At 45.8% G+C, this 17,880-nt stretch overlaps 1 protein-coding gene across 29 annotated transcripts in view; it reads left to right on the forward strand.

The window, feature by feature from the left end:
* The window catches only part of NEB (nebulin), a 300,983-nt gene extending 290,998 nt beyond the window's left edge, over positions 1-9,985 (forward strand). For 27 of the 29 annotated variants that reach the window (XM_077447687.1, XM_077447691.1, XM_077447698.1 and 24 more), the window contains 4 exons: positions 7,475-7,621; positions 7,712-7,747; positions 7,901-8,007; positions 9,276-9,985. In XM_077447687.1, the coding sequence (XP_077303813.1) occupies positions 7,475-7,621; positions 7,712-7,747; positions 7,901-8,007; positions 9,276-9,449 (464 nt within the window). In that variant the 3' untranslated portion in view covers positions 9,450-9,985. The remainder of the gene's footprint in view (positions 1-7,474; positions 7,622-7,711; positions 7,748-7,900; positions 8,008-9,275) is intronic. The other 2 variants (XM_077447688.1, XM_077447689.1) reach the window with 2 other exon arrangements.
* The last annotated feature ends 7,895 nt before the right edge of the window (positions 9,986-17,880 follow it).

The following is a 17,880-nucleotide window of genomic DNA, read 5'->3' on the forward strand; positions in this document are numbered from 1 at the left end:
ATATCCACCTACATAGCTGTTCTCTATTTGAGCCCACTTGCCATCTGCAGGAGTTATTGGAAGTTGTGTGTGCCTCCAGCACAGCACAGTATACATCTGTATATACCCCTTTATCTCTGGTGTTCTCTGGTTATTGTCTGCGTGCCCTGACCGCAGTATACACCGCTATATTCACCTCACCTATATAGCTAGTAGTAGTGATCTATCTTTTATAATAGAGCTTGCAGTCAGTAGTGTTAGGAGATAGTGCGTGCTGTCTGCGTGCTCTGTACCCAGTACATGCCGCTATATCCACCTACATAGCTGTTCTCTATTTGAGCCCACTTGCCATCTGCAGGAGTTATTGGAAGTTGTGTGTGCCTCCAACACAGCACAGTATACATCTGTATATACCCCTTTATCTCTGGTGTTCTATAATAAAGGCATCTGCAGGAGTTAGTGGGTGTTGTGTGCCTCCAGCACAATATACACTACCCAACTGCTGTTTTACCCAACTCCCTTCAGGCCATTACCATGTCTGGAAGGCCAGCAAGGAGAGGCAGACAGGCGCGAGCCGATAAAAGAGGGCAAGCAGGCTCTGTGTCTAGAGACAACAGTGCTGGTCGTGGACGCGGTGCATTGTCATCAGCACGTGGCCATGGGACATGCTTGTCCTTCTTTTCGGCAGCTGGACATGTTGAACCGCAACATGCCAACGACTTGGTAGAGTGGATGACCAAGCCCTCTTCATCCTCCTCATCCTCTCTCACCCAGTCTCAGGGTAGTAGCAAAGCAGCTGCCAACGCATCGTCTTCCCTCCTCTCAATGTCATCATCAGTGACTCCTTCCCTAGACCCACCACGTCCTCCTGAGGAGTCTCCTAAACTCTTTGAGCACAGTGTTGGGTACATGCTCCAGGAGGATGCCCAGTGTTTTGTGGGCTCTGATGATGACACTCAGCTAGAGGAAGGCAGTAGCGTGAGCGCAGAGAGAGGGGATGCTCAAGAAGGACAGCAATCTGGCAGTCATGTTCCACAAGCTGCAGCATACTGCCAGGTTTGCTACAGCGATGAAGAGGGAGGGGATGATGAGGGCACTGACTCCACGTGGGTGCCTGGAAGGAGGGAGGAGGAGGAGGAGGAGGAGGAGGCACATGTCCAACGAGGCAGGATGCCCTCCGGGGGCCAGCTTAGGGGCAGCACACCGACTGAATCACACCGCAGAGCTCCGCCTGTGCAGAGCGCTGCCTCTGCGCGTTATTCTAAAAGTTCTTTGGTGTGGGCCTTTTTTGAGACGAGTGCATCAGATCGCACCGCTGCTATTTGCATCAGCCACTTGGGCACCACATGCTTGACCAGACATATGTTGACCTGCCATGCAGCCCGTTGGCAAGCGTACCTCAAAGACCCACACCAAAGAACAAAGCGGACCTCTCCTTGCTCCTCATCAGCTGGCATCTCCAACCCCACTAGACCTTCAGTCCCCTCTGAAACCTGCTCTGAGAGGAATGAAGGTGTAGAATTAGGTGTGTTACAGCCAAGTGCTTCCGGGAACTCTGCTAGCGGTACACCCACGTCCGATTATAGCAGGCAAATGTCCCTGCCCCAGCTGCTGGACCGGCGGAAGAAGTTCACTCCCAGCCATCCACATGCCCAGCGGTTGAATGCTAGCTTGGCTAAATTGCTAGCACTTCAACTGCTGCCTTTTCAGTTGGTAGACTCTTCCCCCTTCCGTGAGTTTGTACAATGTGCGGTTCCTCAGTGGCAGGTCCCCAAACGCCACTTTTTCTCACGGAAGGCGATTCCGGCTCTCTACCGGCAGGTGGAAGGCAATGTCCTTGCCTCGCTGGACAGGGTGGTCAGCGGTAAGGTGCATATTACCGCTGACTCATGGTCCAGCAGGCATGGACAGGGACGTTACCTGTCTTTCACGGCCCATTGGGTCACTCTTCTGGCAGCTGGGAAGGATGCAGGACAAGGTGCAGTAGTGTTGGAGGTTGTTCCGCCACCACGCCTCCAAAATGCTACTATTGGTTGTGACACACCTCTCTCCTCCACCCCCTCCTCTTCTTCTTCCTCCATGGCCTCTTCCAGTGCTCTGTCCTCAGAACCAGCGGTGCTCCGTAGGCGTTCCAGGGGCTACGCAAGTACGCAGGCAAAACGATGCCCTGCCGTGCTTGCGCTGGTTTGTTTGGGGGACAGGAGCCACACTGGAGCGGATGTTTTGTCAGCTCTGCAGGGGCAGGCCGAGAGGTGGTTGACGCCACGCCAGCTTAAGCCAGGAATGGTGGTTTGCGACAATGGCACCAACCTCCTCTCCGCCCTCCGACAGGGACAACTGACCCATGTGCCCTGTGTAGCTCACGTCCTTAACCTGGTGGTGCAGCGGTTCTTGGGCAGGTTCCCCCGGCTTACAGGATGTCCTGAAGCAGGCCAGGAAAGGCTGTGTGCATTTCCGCCGATCATTTAATGCCTGTGCTCGGCTGGCTGAGCTCCAAAAGGAGTTGAACCTGCCCAAGAACCGCCTTATATGTGACATGCCCACCAGATGGAACTCAACATTGGCCATGCTGCAGCGGCTGCACACGCAGCAGAGGGCCATCAATGAGTACCTGTGCGACTACGGCACCAGGACAGGGTCAGGGGAGCTCGGTTTTTTCTCACCACGCCAGTGGGGCATGATCAGGGATGCATGCACTGTCCTGTCACCGTTTGAGGAGGCCACAAGGATGGTGAGCAGTGACAGTGCATGCATCAGTGACACTGTACCTCTTGGAGCATATGCTGCGTGGAATAATGGACAGGGCACTTGAGGCAGAACAGAGGCAGGAAGAGGAGGACTTCCTTGCCTCTCAAGGCCCCCTTTATCCAGACAGTGTTCCTGCTGTGCCACCCATCACACAGGAAGAGGATGAGGAGGAGGAAGAGGAGGAGGAGGATGATTGTGTCAGCATGGAGGTGGAGGCTGGCACTCATCATCAGCATCAGCAGCAGCAGCAGCAGTCTTGTAGGGATGATTTACAGTCCCAAGAAACATGTGGACTTGTACGTGGCTGGGAGGAGGTAGCTGCGGATCATGTTGTCCTTAGTGACCCAGAGGACTCCGGACCGAATGCCTCAGCTAACCTACGCTGCATGGCCTCCCTGATCCTGCAAAGCTTGCGGAAGGATCCTCGTATTCTTCGGATCAAGGAGAGGGACCATTACTGGCTGGCCACTCTTCTTGATCCACGGTACAAGGGTAAGGTTGCCGACCTTATCTTGCCATCGCAGAGGGAGCAGAGGATGAGACATCTCCGGGAGGCCTTGCAGAAAGGTCTGTGCAACGCGTTCCCAGAGACTGGGAGGTTACAAACTCCTGGTCCTGGACAACGTGTTGCTGAGGCATCAGTCAGAAGGAGCGGTGGAGAAGGTGGCCGTCTGACTGATGCTTTCAGACAATTTTTTAGTCCGCAGCCCCAAGGTATGATCGGTTCCAGCACCCATCGCCAGCGTCTGATTTACATGGTGCAGGAATACCTAGGGGCAAGGTCAGACTTGGACACCTTTCCCACCGAAAATCCTCTGGCTTACTGGGTCTTGAGGATGGATCACTGGCCAGAGCTTGCACAGTATGCAATTGAGCTACTGGCCTGTCCTGCATCCAGCGTTCTTTCGGAACGCACCTTCAGTGCTGCTGTCCACCGAATCAGTTGATCGACTGACCTTCATCAAGATGAATCAGTCTTGGATCACCCACAGCTACCAAGCACCTGAAGCTGATGTAACCGAATAATTTTTTTTTGAAATACCACATCCCTTCAAGACTGCCTATGCTGATGCTGAGTGACTGTCCTGTTATGTTGATTGCCTATCCTCTTCCTCCTCCGCTGATATGTTGGAAGAACATTTCTGGTTCTGGTTGATGCCATCAGCCCAATTTTTCTGCCCCTGTTTAACAGGGGCGTTTAAGTAAATTTTTGATGCAATGCTTTGCAGCAGGGCTAATTCCTGCAATCAAACAAGAGTATATGGGAGAGGTTGCAGTGTGGTGGCACCAGCACCAGTGCCTAAGGCCCAATTTTTCTGCCCCTGTTTAACAGGGGCGTTTAATTACAATTTTTTATGTAATGCTTTACAGCAGGGCTAATTCCTGCATTAAAACTAGAGTATATGGCAGAGGTTGCAGTGTGGTGGCACCAGCACCAGTGCCTAAGGCCCAATTTTTCTGCCCCTGTTTAACAGGGGCGTTTAATTACAATTTTTGATGCAATGCTTTGCAGCAGGGCTAATTGCTGCAATAAAACTAGAGTATATGGGAGAGGTTGCAGTGTGGTGGCACCAGCACCAGTGCCTAAGGCCCAATTTTTCTGCCCCTGTTTAACAGGGGCGTTTAAGTACAATTTTTGATGCAATGCTTTGCAGCAGGGCTAATTCCTGCAATAAAACTAGAGTATATGGCAGAGGTTGCAGTGTGGTGGCACCAGCACCAGTGCCTAAGGCCCAATTTTTCTGCCCCTGTTTAACAGGGGCGTTTAAGTACAATTTTTGATGCAATGCTTTGCAGCAGGGCTAATTCCTGCAATAAAACTAGAGTATATGGAAGAGGTTACAGTGTGGTGGCACCAGCAGCAGTGCCTAAGGCCAAATTTTTCTGCCCCTGTTTAACAGGGACATGTAATTACAATTCTTGATATAATATTTCACAGGAGGGCCCCTTCCTGTGCCCACCCAGAGTAACGGTGAGGACTTATAGTGTTGTGGCACCAGCACCACAACCACCAAAGGTCAATTTTTCTACCACTGTTCAACAATGGCATGTAATTACAATTCTTGATATAATCGTTCACAGCAGGGCGCTCCAGCGCCCACCAAGAGTCACTTTCAGGGCTTACAATGTTGTGGCAAAACCAACACCTTGTTCCGCCATTTCTGCAGAGCATATAGGGCAGGCCCCTACTTTCAAACATCCAACTTACAAACATCTCCTACTTGCAAACGGAAGGAGACAACAGCAAGTGAGATGAAAAAAGATGGACGAGAAAACAAATTATACAGGGGTGATAACCCTTCCCTATGTTTTCCAAAAAGCTTAAAAATAGTTTTTTTGACTGGAGCTACACTTTAAAAATGTACCAGTTGAAAATTACAAACAGATTCAACTTAACAAAACAAACCTACACAGTCCCTGTCTTGTTTGCACCGCCTGTATACTGCTGTTCTGAGTATATAGGGCCTGGGGGCCCCACGCATTTCCTTTTTTTAATATGGGTACAGGGTTCCCCTTAATATGCGTACAAGACCCAAATAAGCTGGTAATGGGCAGGGAGGGCTACCCATGCCATTTTTCTCAATGATTTTCAACCATATTGCAGGAACCAGATATAACATTAAAACCGCAAGCTGGTGTTATTTCCGTTTAATGTCATTTTGTGCAGGGACTGTTTTAAACACAGGAAACACGTGGCACTTCACAGGCATACTACAGACACCCCCCAGGCACCATATTTAAAGGAATATTTCACTTTTTTTTTCACTTTAATCGTCATTAAAATCAATGCTCCCGCCAAAACGGCCGTTTTTAAAAACATTTTAGGCATTGACCCATGTCCCCTGGGGCAGGAGCCAGGTCCCCAAACCCTTTTTAGGACAGTATCTTGCATATTAGCCGTTAAAATTAGCACTTTTCATTTCGAACGTTCGAGTCCCATAGACTTCAATGGGGTTCTAACGTTCGTTCGAACCGGGGGGTGTTCGGCTCATCCCTACCCTACACATTCCAGTATATCACAATGATCATATTGAAGTTGTTGAAGTTTGCAAATCTGTACATTTTTAGGCTCTTGAATTCCTACATTGCTGATATATAACAACAATCAACATGCTGCCCCATGCTAAATTTTGAAAAATTTTGAAAAATGTTAACATTGAAGTATTAGAACACATGAATTTTATACATTTTTGGACTGATTGCATATTCCCAGTTGTATTATTCACTAATATATGAAATTATTGTAGGGGAAGTTTTATTTATAGATTTATTGATTTATGTAATAATTCACAAGTTGTACAGCGCTTCATTATAAGAGAGTAATTAAATATCTACATATACAAATGGTCAATGAACTTTAACGCAACTTTGTCGCTAAACTAAAACATTTAAAAAATACATGACCTCCAAATTAAGAGGGTCCTGCTGCCTGTGCTCTTGATCTCTGCTGTCTTGCAGAGCAACAGCCTATTCACATCCAACACAGTTCCACAGTTCATACATACCTAGGTGGATGCTGCATCTGTCCCCCGGCGCCTCTACACTGAGAACCGAGCGATCGAACATCACGATGGCTCAGTTTTCCCATCTCCCAGCTGTCAATGAGCAGCTTTCCTGCTCTGCTTCTCCACGCTCACTGGAGTGCTGAGCTGTGGAGGGGTGGGGAGTGGCCGTCTCAGCAGATCACTGAGAGGGCTATCAGTTCAGGCACCTGGCAGATCCAGACTCCCAGAGTCGGGATGACACGGTGCTTGGACTGATATTAGTAACACTTCAGTCTACTATGCTGAAAACGGGTCACAGGAGTGCAAACGAATTGCAACTGTGACCCATAGGAGAAGCCCAGCCAAACAAGTTTAGGCTGGACTTCTCCTTTAAGTCAGGTAATGGTACTTGCTTCTCTTCCTTTTTGAACTTCTTTTCTGTGTTTACATAAAAGAATAATAGGCTGGCAGGCTGCCATACCATTGTTGGGAGGAGGAACCAAAATTAACTGATTTTAACTGATTACTGAAGTGAAAGTTTTTCTAATGCAAATGTTGATAATGAATTAATCCAGAGTGCCTGTAGCTACAGTTGTCAATCAGTGCTTCTTTTTAAGGTAATTTACTACTTTCTAGGGATATGGTAATGTTTGAATGTTTTCATGTCTGAGCACAGTTCTACCTTAGGGGGAACTTGTCATTCTTTTAAATCTAAAAGGTACTACAGAACACTTTCTGTTTTTTTTTTCTTTTAATCAGAACACCCTGCACATCCCTCTGACCAGGTCCATTGTTTCTGCGAGTGCAGGCATCGCAGTGATTCCTGCACCTGCAACCACCGTCAGTGAAAACGCACAAGGCTGCCATTCATTCATTCTGAATCACACCCCCACACATGCAAAATCACAGTGCGTGTGCAGGAATCGCATGGTCAAAATGACCATGTGATTTCCCTGCAGGCTGCGTTTTGAAAAAGGTGCATGCACTTTTTTCTGCGGGAAACACAGGCACGTTAGCCCATTGAAATGAATGGGCTGCCGTGCCTGCACTAACGTGGCCCGCAGAAACACATAGATGTAAACCTAAGGTTAGGGCTTGGCCTATCCTCCATTATTCATAAGCCCCTCCCTGCCATCCCATTAACCAATGCAAAGTAGACAAAAAGTGCACGCACAGAGTTTTCATTTAAAAAAAAGCTTAATAAGACTAACACTCTCTCTTTTTTTGAACAGTAATGGTATTAAATATTTTTTTCCCTTCAGTTCAAGCCCGCCGAAGCCGTGAGCACTCCCGTTCTGCTAGTGCACTTAGCTTGAGTGCTGGGGATGAAAAATCTGAACTTTCTGAGGCGGCTGACCATCACCATTCCTACTACAGCAATGGAGGTCTGTTTACCACCACCGTAACAGGTATAGTGAAAATTATTGACCACATCAAGTTTAAAGTTATAGTGCCATAGTTCAGCACTTACCACTATTGTTGTTCCAAAATACTTATAGGCCACAAGGAAAGTTCACATATACTGTTTTATCAAGGTAAGAACAAATTGAAAAAGAACTATGCTAAGCCTCCCAGCAAGCCTCATTAGCATCTGGCACTGAATAACAGCTTTTAGCAGAAAACTAAGGCTTACAGCAAAAGCTCAGGATTTCCTAGTCCTCAGTTTTTTTTTTTTTTTTATATTCTAGGCTACAAGCAAGCAAAAACTACTGAGCTTCCACAGCAAAGGTCTTCTTCTGTAGCAACTCAACAAACAACTGCCTCATCTGTGCCATCACACCCATCCACAACTGGAGTAAGTAATCAAGAGTGATCATATCACTTACTGTACATACATTTTAGACAATTTCACACTAGCGATCCTGACACCAGTGCCAGGAAAAGGTCATCCAGCGCCAAGATGCCAGACTGCGCCCCCTTCCCTATTCATGATGTTCAAGCTTTGGGGATCCTACACCCAGCAGTGACTCACTTGTTAAAATCACTGCCGCTGTCACTTCTCCTGTCAGCCTTGCAACAGAAGGAAGGTGCTCCATCCCTAAGGTAATCCATTGCACCCATGGCAACCGACCCTCCTGCCCAAATCTTGTCCGGGCTCTGCCTGACGCTGATGAGAATTTGCCAGTGGGAATATCCCTAAAATATGCAGCAAGAACTATCATCTGCTTTATATGTGTTGCTCCCTCGCTAGCTCTGGTAGCACTCCCTTGCTGAAAAATATAATGCAGAGCATAATTTGCTTTTGACTGAGCAACACCCCATTTATCCTGTCAAAAAGCTATAATAATTACCTATTAATCCTGCCAGTTTCTTTTGTCTCCATTGGGCTTGCTGTGATAGGGTGGCAACTCCCAGTGTAGTGTTAGCATTGTCACTCTTGCATGTGATCCTGCTGGGGAACCACAGGCAGCCATGTTGATGCACAGCGTGCCTGATAGATTCCCTATTGTCAGCCCAAGTCCACAAACTCTACACTATCAGGCAGTGCTTGACTGACAACAATTCTTATGAGAGTCTGGTAGTCAGCATGCTGTTGTTCTTCAGCAGGGGCTTGAAAAGGCACTTTTTGGCTTCTTCATGGTCACAGTTCTAACCTTGCAGACAGTGGGGGAGGAAAAGCCACTTGACTAATGAAAAAAACAAAAACAATCAAGGATATTAAAGCAGATTTTTCATAGCAAATCATACTTTATACTAATGGTCTATGCCAGCACAATTCTTTGCATGGTTATGAACAGTGGTGTTTGTATTTGCCTTAAAAAGTACTGCCTTTTTTTGACAAGGTCACTTTAAGAAGCAGATGAGCTGGGTGTTATAATTTTGCGGTCTTGAAGATCTATAGGTGCCCTGTTATCCAACACTTCCTACATAACTACAGGACACTGTGATATTGTAGCAGGAAGAACTGCTCCCCATAGGTAGAAGCTGTTGGACACACCTGAAAATGCTGGATAGCTGTGGTGCCTGGAGCGCTTTAAGACAGCGAAGATTGGACTTGAATACAAAAGATAGACACAGCAATCTGTTTTGTATAAAACTAAACATACAATTGTTCTGTTTCAGAAAACGTTCAGAGCCATGTATGACTATCGGGCAGCAGATGATGATGAAGTCTCTTTCAAGGATGGGGACACCATTATGAACGTTCAGACCATAGATGAAGGATGGATGTACGGGACAGTTCAGAGAACTGGCCAGACTGGCATGCTACCAGCTAACTATTTGGAAACCGTTTAATGGAGCCTTCATAACTGACAGATTCGGCACTACCATAAAAAAAAAAAACAGCAGCCGTTTTTATTATTCTGTCAACTTACCTTATATGAAATAAAAGCAATTAAAAAAAATAACATCTTAAGCAGCAATTTCCTAACATCGGACTGCAGCCTGACTGTACTTTAAAGAGATATTTTAAATATTTTTTTTTCTTTTTCTTGAAAATAACATCAGCTAATGCCAGATTGTCTTTGGTTACCAATTAATTCTAAACTCATATATGTTGCAATTTACGACTTGAACAATGCCATAGGCATCTTACCTGCTATTTGTATTATCAATATGTTTTCTTACTGTACACTGACATAGCATATTTCCTGGTGTTGTAAAATCCACCAGTTTACACTGGTTTAATCAACTGCCCTAGGATATGACATGATGGAAGAGCCTCTCCTCTCCTCTGCTTGTTAACGCTGCATGCATAAGATTATGTTCTAGGGTCAAAAACATTTAATCCCTGTACATTAGCGATCAATAAAGCTGGGGTTTCTGCAGAATTTGTTTTTTTCATAAATAATTAATTAATAAATGATTACAAAGGTCTATTTGAAATTCAGGAATGAACTATCAATCAGCCAACTAAGGTTTAAGTTGTCTTCCATTTACAGCTATAACCATTCTACTGGGCAGGCTTTGCACAAGATTTTGGAGTGAGTTTGTGAGAATTTATGTTCATTCAGCCAAAGGACCATTTGTTAGATCAGGTACCAATAGAGGGAAATGAGACCTGATTCACATTCCAATTTATCCCAAACGTATTAACCACTTCAATACAGGGCTTTTATACACCCTTCCTTACCAGACCAATTTTTAGCTTTCAGCGCTCTCACATTTTGAATGACAATTACTCAGTCATGCTACACTTCACCCAAACCAAATTTGTATATTTTTTTTTCTCACAAACAGAGCTTTCTTTTGGTGGTAGTTAATCACCGCTGGGTTTTTAATTTTTTGCAATATAAGCGGAAAATAATTTTTTTCTAGTTTCTATTGTAAAATTTTGCAAATAAAAAATGTTTCTTCCTAAATTTGGGCCAAAATGTATACTGCTACATCTCTTTAGTAAAAATAACCCAAATAAGTGTATATTATTTGGTCTCTGTGAAAATTATAGCTTCTAAAAGCTATGGTGCAAATCATTGAAAAATTATCACATCTGATCACACCTGATGCACTGAAGGCCTATCTCGACCCTAACAAGCCAGGAAAGTACAAATACCCCCAAAATTACCCCCTTTTGGAAAGCAGACTTTTTTTTGCACAAAATTGTCATAATAACAAGTATTTCTCTCACACAGCATAGGCATACTTGTAATGACACCCCAAAATACATTCTGCTACTCCTCCTGAGTATAGTGATACTACATGTGTGAGACTTTTACACAGCCTGGCCACATACAGGGGTCTAACATCCAAGTAGCACTGTCAGGCATTCTACGAGCATAAATTGCACATCTCATTTGATGACAACCTATCACACTTTTTAAGGCCCTGGAGCACCAGGTCAATGGAAACGCCCACAAAATGACCCCATTTTGGAAAGCTAACACCCCAACGTATAATCTATGAGGCATAATTAGTCTTTTGAATGGTTCATTTTTTTCCAGAAGTTTTTGGAAACTGTGGGAAAAAACGAAAACGCATTTTTTTTATACAAAGTTGTCCATTTATAAGATACTTACAACACATAGCATGTACATAGCAAAACTGACACCCCAAAATACATTCTGCAACTCCTCTTGAGTATGGTGATACCATATGTATGAGACTTTTACACAGCCTGGCCATATACAGAGGCCCAACATCCAAGCAGCACCGTCAGGTGTTCTAGGAGGATAAATTACACACATAAATTCCTGCCAACCTATCACATTGTTGAAGGCCCTTCATATTTCTAACACATAGCATGTACTGTACATACCAATTACAAACCAAAATACATTCTGCTGAGCAAAGGGTATAGAAAAGATTACCTGCGGTTTAGTAGTGCAGTGGTCCACGGAGGAGAGCATCGGTCCAGGCAGCAGGCAGGAACATGGACAGCGACAGCAAATCAGGCAGCAGGCAGGAATAGTCAGTACAGGTAGAAATGTTGTCAGCATAGCCAATGCCTTGGTCCAGATAGCAGGCAGGGATGTGGTCAGCAGAAGCAAAAGGATCAAAGGATCGTTCATGCAGCAGGCAGGAATACTGTCCATAGTACATGCAGCAGGCAGAAGTATGGTTAGCACAGCCAGAGTACTTGTCCAGGGAGCAGGCCGGACCATCAAGCTTAGGGCATCAGTGAGGAAAGAATGGGGACAGGGGTAGAGGCTTCTCCCACCCAAATCGCTTTGAAGCCCTACGAACAACCAGACCCTCTTCTGGGAACACAAAAAAACAAAAACAGTTTTTCTGAACTCCGAACACTATTCTGGAGCCCCTCACATGTGAAACCCCTGTGTAGCAGGGTAAAAGATCAATCCAAGGGGCAGGCAAAAACATGGTCAACAGGCCGAGGTCAGTGCAGGTAAAAGGCAGAAATAGACGGTAGGCAGAGGCATAGTCGATACAGTCCAGGGTCAGTTCACTTGAAAGGCAGAAACATGGCGGATAAACAATGCAGACGGTAGGTAGAGGCATAGTCGAGAAACAGGCCAGGATCAGTTCACATTGAAGACAATGATACGTTTGGTTGAGGCAGGGAAATATTCATGATGGAAATTGAAAACGGGGAAATGGCAATATTACAAATAGGGGCTAATGGTTTTCCAGAGTGTGATATTGTCTGAAGCATTGTCCGATGCAAAGGCCAGGTTGGGAGGGACAGTCGGGTCAATGGAAGCTGGTGTCTTTCCTAATTCCTCTTTTGGTGCACACCCGACATTTTTCTGGGCGTCGTCTTCCGGATTCTGATGGTGGAATGTGGTCTGGAAAATGACGCTCATGTAGTCTGCTGCCAGAATGCTTTCAGGGGGGAATCTTGTTGGTAGATCAGGGAAGTGACAATGTCTTCAATATACTTTATGAAGGTGGTGGGTGTTTCTGTTGACTTTTGGTAGATGATAAAAGAATTTAAAAGGGCCAAATGAAAAAAGTAAATTGCGATTTTTTTGTACCAAAAAATGAATTTTCTTGTTGAAAGATAGGGCTGCAACATCTGGTCATTAAAATCCACCCCTCTCCCCCCCCCCAGGAATTTATTATACTCGCTGATACAGGAAGGCTTGCTAATGGGACTTCGTTTTCTGTGAAGTTCCACCGAGGTGTCATTGTGGATGGTGGACATCATGTACACGTCTTTCCTATCCCTCCACTTCACAGCCAACACTTCCTCATTCCTTAAGCTTGCCGATTCCCCCCTTTAAATGGATGTAGGGACAAGACGCTGTGGGAAGCCCTTTCGGTGTTTCCTTGTTGTACCACAGGCCAAAGTTTTTTTTAGGTACAGGTGGCGGAGAAGGGGCAAACTAGTGTAATAGTTATCCATATATATATATGAGAACCCTTTTGGAGGAGTGGGAATGCCAACTCCCAAACTATCTTCCCACTTATTCCCATGTAGGATGGACACTCAGGGGGCTGGAGCTGGCAATCTTTGCCTTCGTACACGCGGAATGAGTACACATAACCGGATAACCGGTGGGGCTTTCGCAGAGCTTGTGCAGCTTCAAGCCATACCTCACTCTTTTACTGGGGATATATTGCTTGATTCCCAGCCGGCCATTCGTCCACACATATATTTTTGTCAGGGACATAAAGTTCGGAAAACTTATTGGAAAAAAAATTAATTAGGGGGCAAATTTTATACAGTTTGTCAAAGTTTGGGTGAGGTGGCGGGTACTCTGGTGGTACTCTGTTGGCAGGTACTCTGGTAGCAGGTGGTGGGTACTCTGGTGGAAGGTGGTGAGGTGGCGGGTACTCTGGTGGCAGGTGGTGAGGTGGCGGGTACTCTGGTGGCAGGTGGTGAGGTGGCGGGTACTCTGGTGGAAGGTACTCCGGTGGCAGTTGGTGAGGTGGCAGGTACTCTGGTGGCAGGTGGTGAGGTCACGGGTACTCTGGTGGTGGGTACTCTGGCAGGTGGCAGGTACTCTGGTGGCAGGTACTCCGGTGGCAGATACTCTGGGGACAGGTACTCTTTATTTAGGGGGGGCAATCTGGGCACAGTAAGGCAATTACTGGGGTACAGTAGTGGTAACTCACTGTTAGCTGATGTCCTCCTCACACTGGATCGGTGTGTGAAGAGGAGAACCCAGCAACAGGAGTTACACACACCTTTTGTTTACATTTAGTGACAGGCTGTCATTGGGCACAGCCAGTCACTAAATAGCCAATGTCATTCTCTGTTTACACTGATCGGGGCTGGGCTGTAGCTAGGGAAAAAGCTTCAGCCAGCCTCAGCCCCGATCACTACTGATCTCCTCCCCGGGAGCGTGCACGTGCGCCGTGCACACCGCTTCCGGATGTTATTATGCAGCGCCGGCTTGTGACAGATCACAGCCGGTAAAGCTGCTCCGCCACCGCTTGAATACCCCCATCGGGGAACGGCTGTATCCCTAGGGACACACCGGATCCCTGATCGCTGCTCTGCGGGCCCCCGGGGGCCCGCAGTAGCGGCGGGAAGCCGAGGACGTCATATGACGGCCACCCAGGATGGGAGATCCCATCTGTGGCTGTCATTTGACTATGGCTGGGTATTGAAGTGGTTAAACAGGGTTGAAGTTAGAGCTCCAAACAGACCACTCAAGTTCCTTCATCCCAAACTCATTAACTGCTTCCAGTCATATCTGTTTTGTAGAAAAGGAGCCTTATCATAAACACACAGGGGTGGGACATTTGTCCTTCAGTGGAATGGGTAGAATTCCATCCTTGAGACTCTAAGCTTAGATGATGGTCTGTCTGATCCACTAAGAAATGGTGGGAAGAGAAATAGCTTCCACTTTAATGACACTATTAGGAATGATAAGGAGAGATTCTTCCTAGGGAAGCAGTGGCTGTGAGGTGGACATGCACAGCTTAAACTACAGCTAGGCAATGGAGGCTCCTTTTTATGTACTGGATTTGGACAAAAGAACAGAAGAACCAGGTCCTCAAGATGAAAAGCTGAATGGTACCTTAGGAATGAAGGAAGTTCTGGGACTTAATACCACCTTGTGTAAGACCAGACACAGAATAAGGCAGCCAGCGCAGACAGCAGAGGTGATGATAACAAGAAATATAACCTGCTACATGACAGGGTAGAAGGGAATGTTCCAGATTGGTTCAAGGAAGCATATTTTGCAGAGCCAAGGGAACTAAACGTACTGTAGGTCCAATGGATTTACAGGGGATAATGCATGGCTGCATAGAAGACACCTTACACTAAGTTCTTTATTAAGAAATGAGAAGCCAGCGGTCTCTGGAACAGGTCACAAGTACAGAAACCTGAGCTTTAATGGCGTTAAGGGTCAAATTCTGGTTCAGGCCATCTATAAAAAGGGCAGGATCTGTCCCACTGAAAATTTCCTGGGGTGAAAGTTTAATTGTCGTGCACCCAGCAAAGTACGCCTTCCATGTGTGGTGATAGACCTTGTGGGAAGTAGGCTTCCTAGCTTTTAACATTGTGGGGATCAGTGATTTGGAAATGCCTTTCTTCCCCAGAACCAGGGCTTCAACAGCCATGATGTTTAGGCCAGATACCATGGTGCAGGATGGTAAATTACTGCATGAGAGAGAATTTTTGGCTTATCCTAACTGGGATTGGGATAAGCCCTCGGAGCATCTGTCACAGAACCAGATCCACCTCAGCCAGTCCAGAGCTTTGAAAATCACTGACTGTCCTCTGTTTCAATCCTGTTCAACAAACAAGTCAGCAGAGCACCCACTGCTCCACAAAATTTCCACTTGCCTGCTCGCATTCGGCGAGTTGTAATTAGCTGAGAGCGAGCCTGGAGCAGGGGCGGACTGGGCCAACAATTTCCTGGCTATATGCTTCTGGCAGAAGTGGTGCAGCCTTTTTACAGGGCATCAGAGCAACCCAGGGGGCAATTGCCCCCCTGCCCCCTGGGCCACTCTGATGCCCTGTTTAAAAAAAAAAAAAAGACACAAAGCGGGAATCTCCTGCTGTAACACAGCTTGGAAATGAAACGCCAGCCGATGTCAAAGTCCCGCCTCCTATGATAGACAGCACACTGGTCCAATGTCGGTCCAGGAGACGGGACTTTGTTTGACAGCAGCTAGCGTTTCATCTCCAAGCTGTGTTGCAGTGGGAGATCCCTCACTCTGTGTGATCTGGCCGGCAATCCTCCCAATTCTTCCCTGTAAACCCTGCTGCATTAATGGGCATGAATAGGCTGCACTGATGGGCGTTCACTATGGGCACTAATAGCCACTGATGAGGCAGCAATGATGGGCACTGATAAGGGTTCATTAACGGGTACTGATATGCTTTATGTTAAAGTTGTTAATATTTATTCTTGTAACTTAATTCTGCATAAACATTTAAGTGTCATTTCATGAGATGGTTTAAAAGGGCGTGTTTAGTGGTGGAATTAGGGGCAAGGGCAGGGTAGGGGTTGGGTGGGGCAACTGGTGGCGAGTAACTCTTAAAGTGATTGTATAGGCTTGTTTTTTCTTTTTTTTTTTTAAATAGCAAACATGTCATACTTGCCTCCACTGTGCACTCGTTTTGCTCAGTGGCCCCAATCCTCGACTTCTGGGGTCCCTCATGGCTCCTCCTCACTTCAGATAACTCCCTAGGAGAAGCGCATCCCCGGCATGGGAATTACAGGGCTTAGGTAAGTAAAACGCATTAAGGTGAGAAGTAAATAGGATGCATTAAGGTGATAAAACATGAGGGTCTACAACCCCTTTAAGGCCTCACTAGTAGCTAAGGACTTGACATTTTAGCCCTGTTAGAGGATACCTATACCTGGAGAAAAACATTTCAACTTTACAGTTGTACCTAGAAGCCAGGAAAGTCTACTTCTGGCATTTCCCTTTTGTGACTTAGGTTCTGGAACACTTCCATGTGTAGGAACCACTTCTTCTGGTTCAGGTGCTGTCAGCTGAAGTCTGCCTGCCAGCTGTCCACACCTAGGTTGCATACAGCAGACAAGGCTGAGCCAAGAACTTCTGTCCAATACAGGATCTGCTTTAGCTCACTTGCTGTGGCAAGACTTCTGTTACCTCCCTGACAGTTGATGTATGCAAATGCTATGGACCTCAAACCATAATATATGATCTGATATCTCCGATCAGGCTATCATGTTTTAGTCTACTACAGGCATGCTATTTACTTGTAGCAAGTGAGTGGATTACTTTTATTGCGCTAGTCTGTGCGCTTTCCCTGTTGCTTTTTTGTCCTCAAAAGGGTACAGCATCAGAACCTTGGATAACTGAAGGATGCAAATAAAATTATGTTCCTGAGCACAGGACTAGACACAGCCAAAAAAAAAAGAAAGGGAGAACTTGAATAAGAACAATGTCAGGATTGGACCCCAGATGAGGAGCCCAAGGTGGATGAAAGTTCAACTAAAAGGGAGATAAGTGGGCATCAGCATTTGGGCAAACAATTAGGCTCAAGAGCCTTGTACTTCAAGGCCTCCAAGGCATTCTAGGTTATGCCTATATGTTCAGGGTGTAATAAAATATCATTACAAAGTGTGGTGATTTTTTTCAGAAATGCAAGGGTTACATTGATGTGTGTATAAATGCTGCAATTGCTACTAATGCTTGAAAAAAATGCTCATATTAAAAAAAAAAAATTTAATTGAAAAAAACCAACTTTATTGAAAAACTTATGCATGGTACATAAATCAATATAGACCAACATGGCCAAAACAATAGTACATACATGAACACATTGAAGTATCTGTGTAGCATAAAGCAAAATACCCAATGGAGAAAAAAAGAAAAAAAAGAAAAGGAGAAAACAAAAAAAGGAAGAGGAGAAATGAGGGGTGAGCATATTAAGTACACGTTTCACCATCTGCTAACCATGTGATTCAGACCTTTTCATACCTAAGTAAACACCCTCTATGTACATAGATCAGCTTCTTAAATGGAAGAGTGTCTTTAACCTTTTTTTACAGCACTGGATTGTAGGGGGCAGGGCCTGCATAAACTTATGGGCCACTGCTTTCCTCCAAGAATAGCGTCTCATGTAAAAAGGTACGGAGGGGTTTGTCTGCGTCTAAGTCCAGCAACAGACCGAGCAGACACATTTTTGGGTCTAGGGTAGCAGGAGAGCCCACCTGGTTGTGCAAGAAGCATATCACCTGCATCCAGTATGCTTGGATAGTTGGGCAGGACCATATAAGGTGGTAGAAGGGGCCTGGGGTGTGGTCGCATTGGCGGCATCCTGGATTGTACATGGGTTCAAAACACGCCATCTTCTGCGGGTCAGATACGTCCTATGTATAATATACAGTTG

Source organism: Lithobates pipiens, unplaced genomic scaffold (assembly GCF_037356315.1).
Source record: "Lithobates pipiens isolate NorthernLeopardFrog02 unplaced genomic scaffold, aLitPip1_a1.2 Scaffold_22, whole genome shotgun sequence".
In the NCBI taxonomy this organism is placed as follows: Eukaryota; Metazoa; Chordata; class Amphibia; order Anura; family Ranidae; genus Lithobates; species Lithobates pipiens.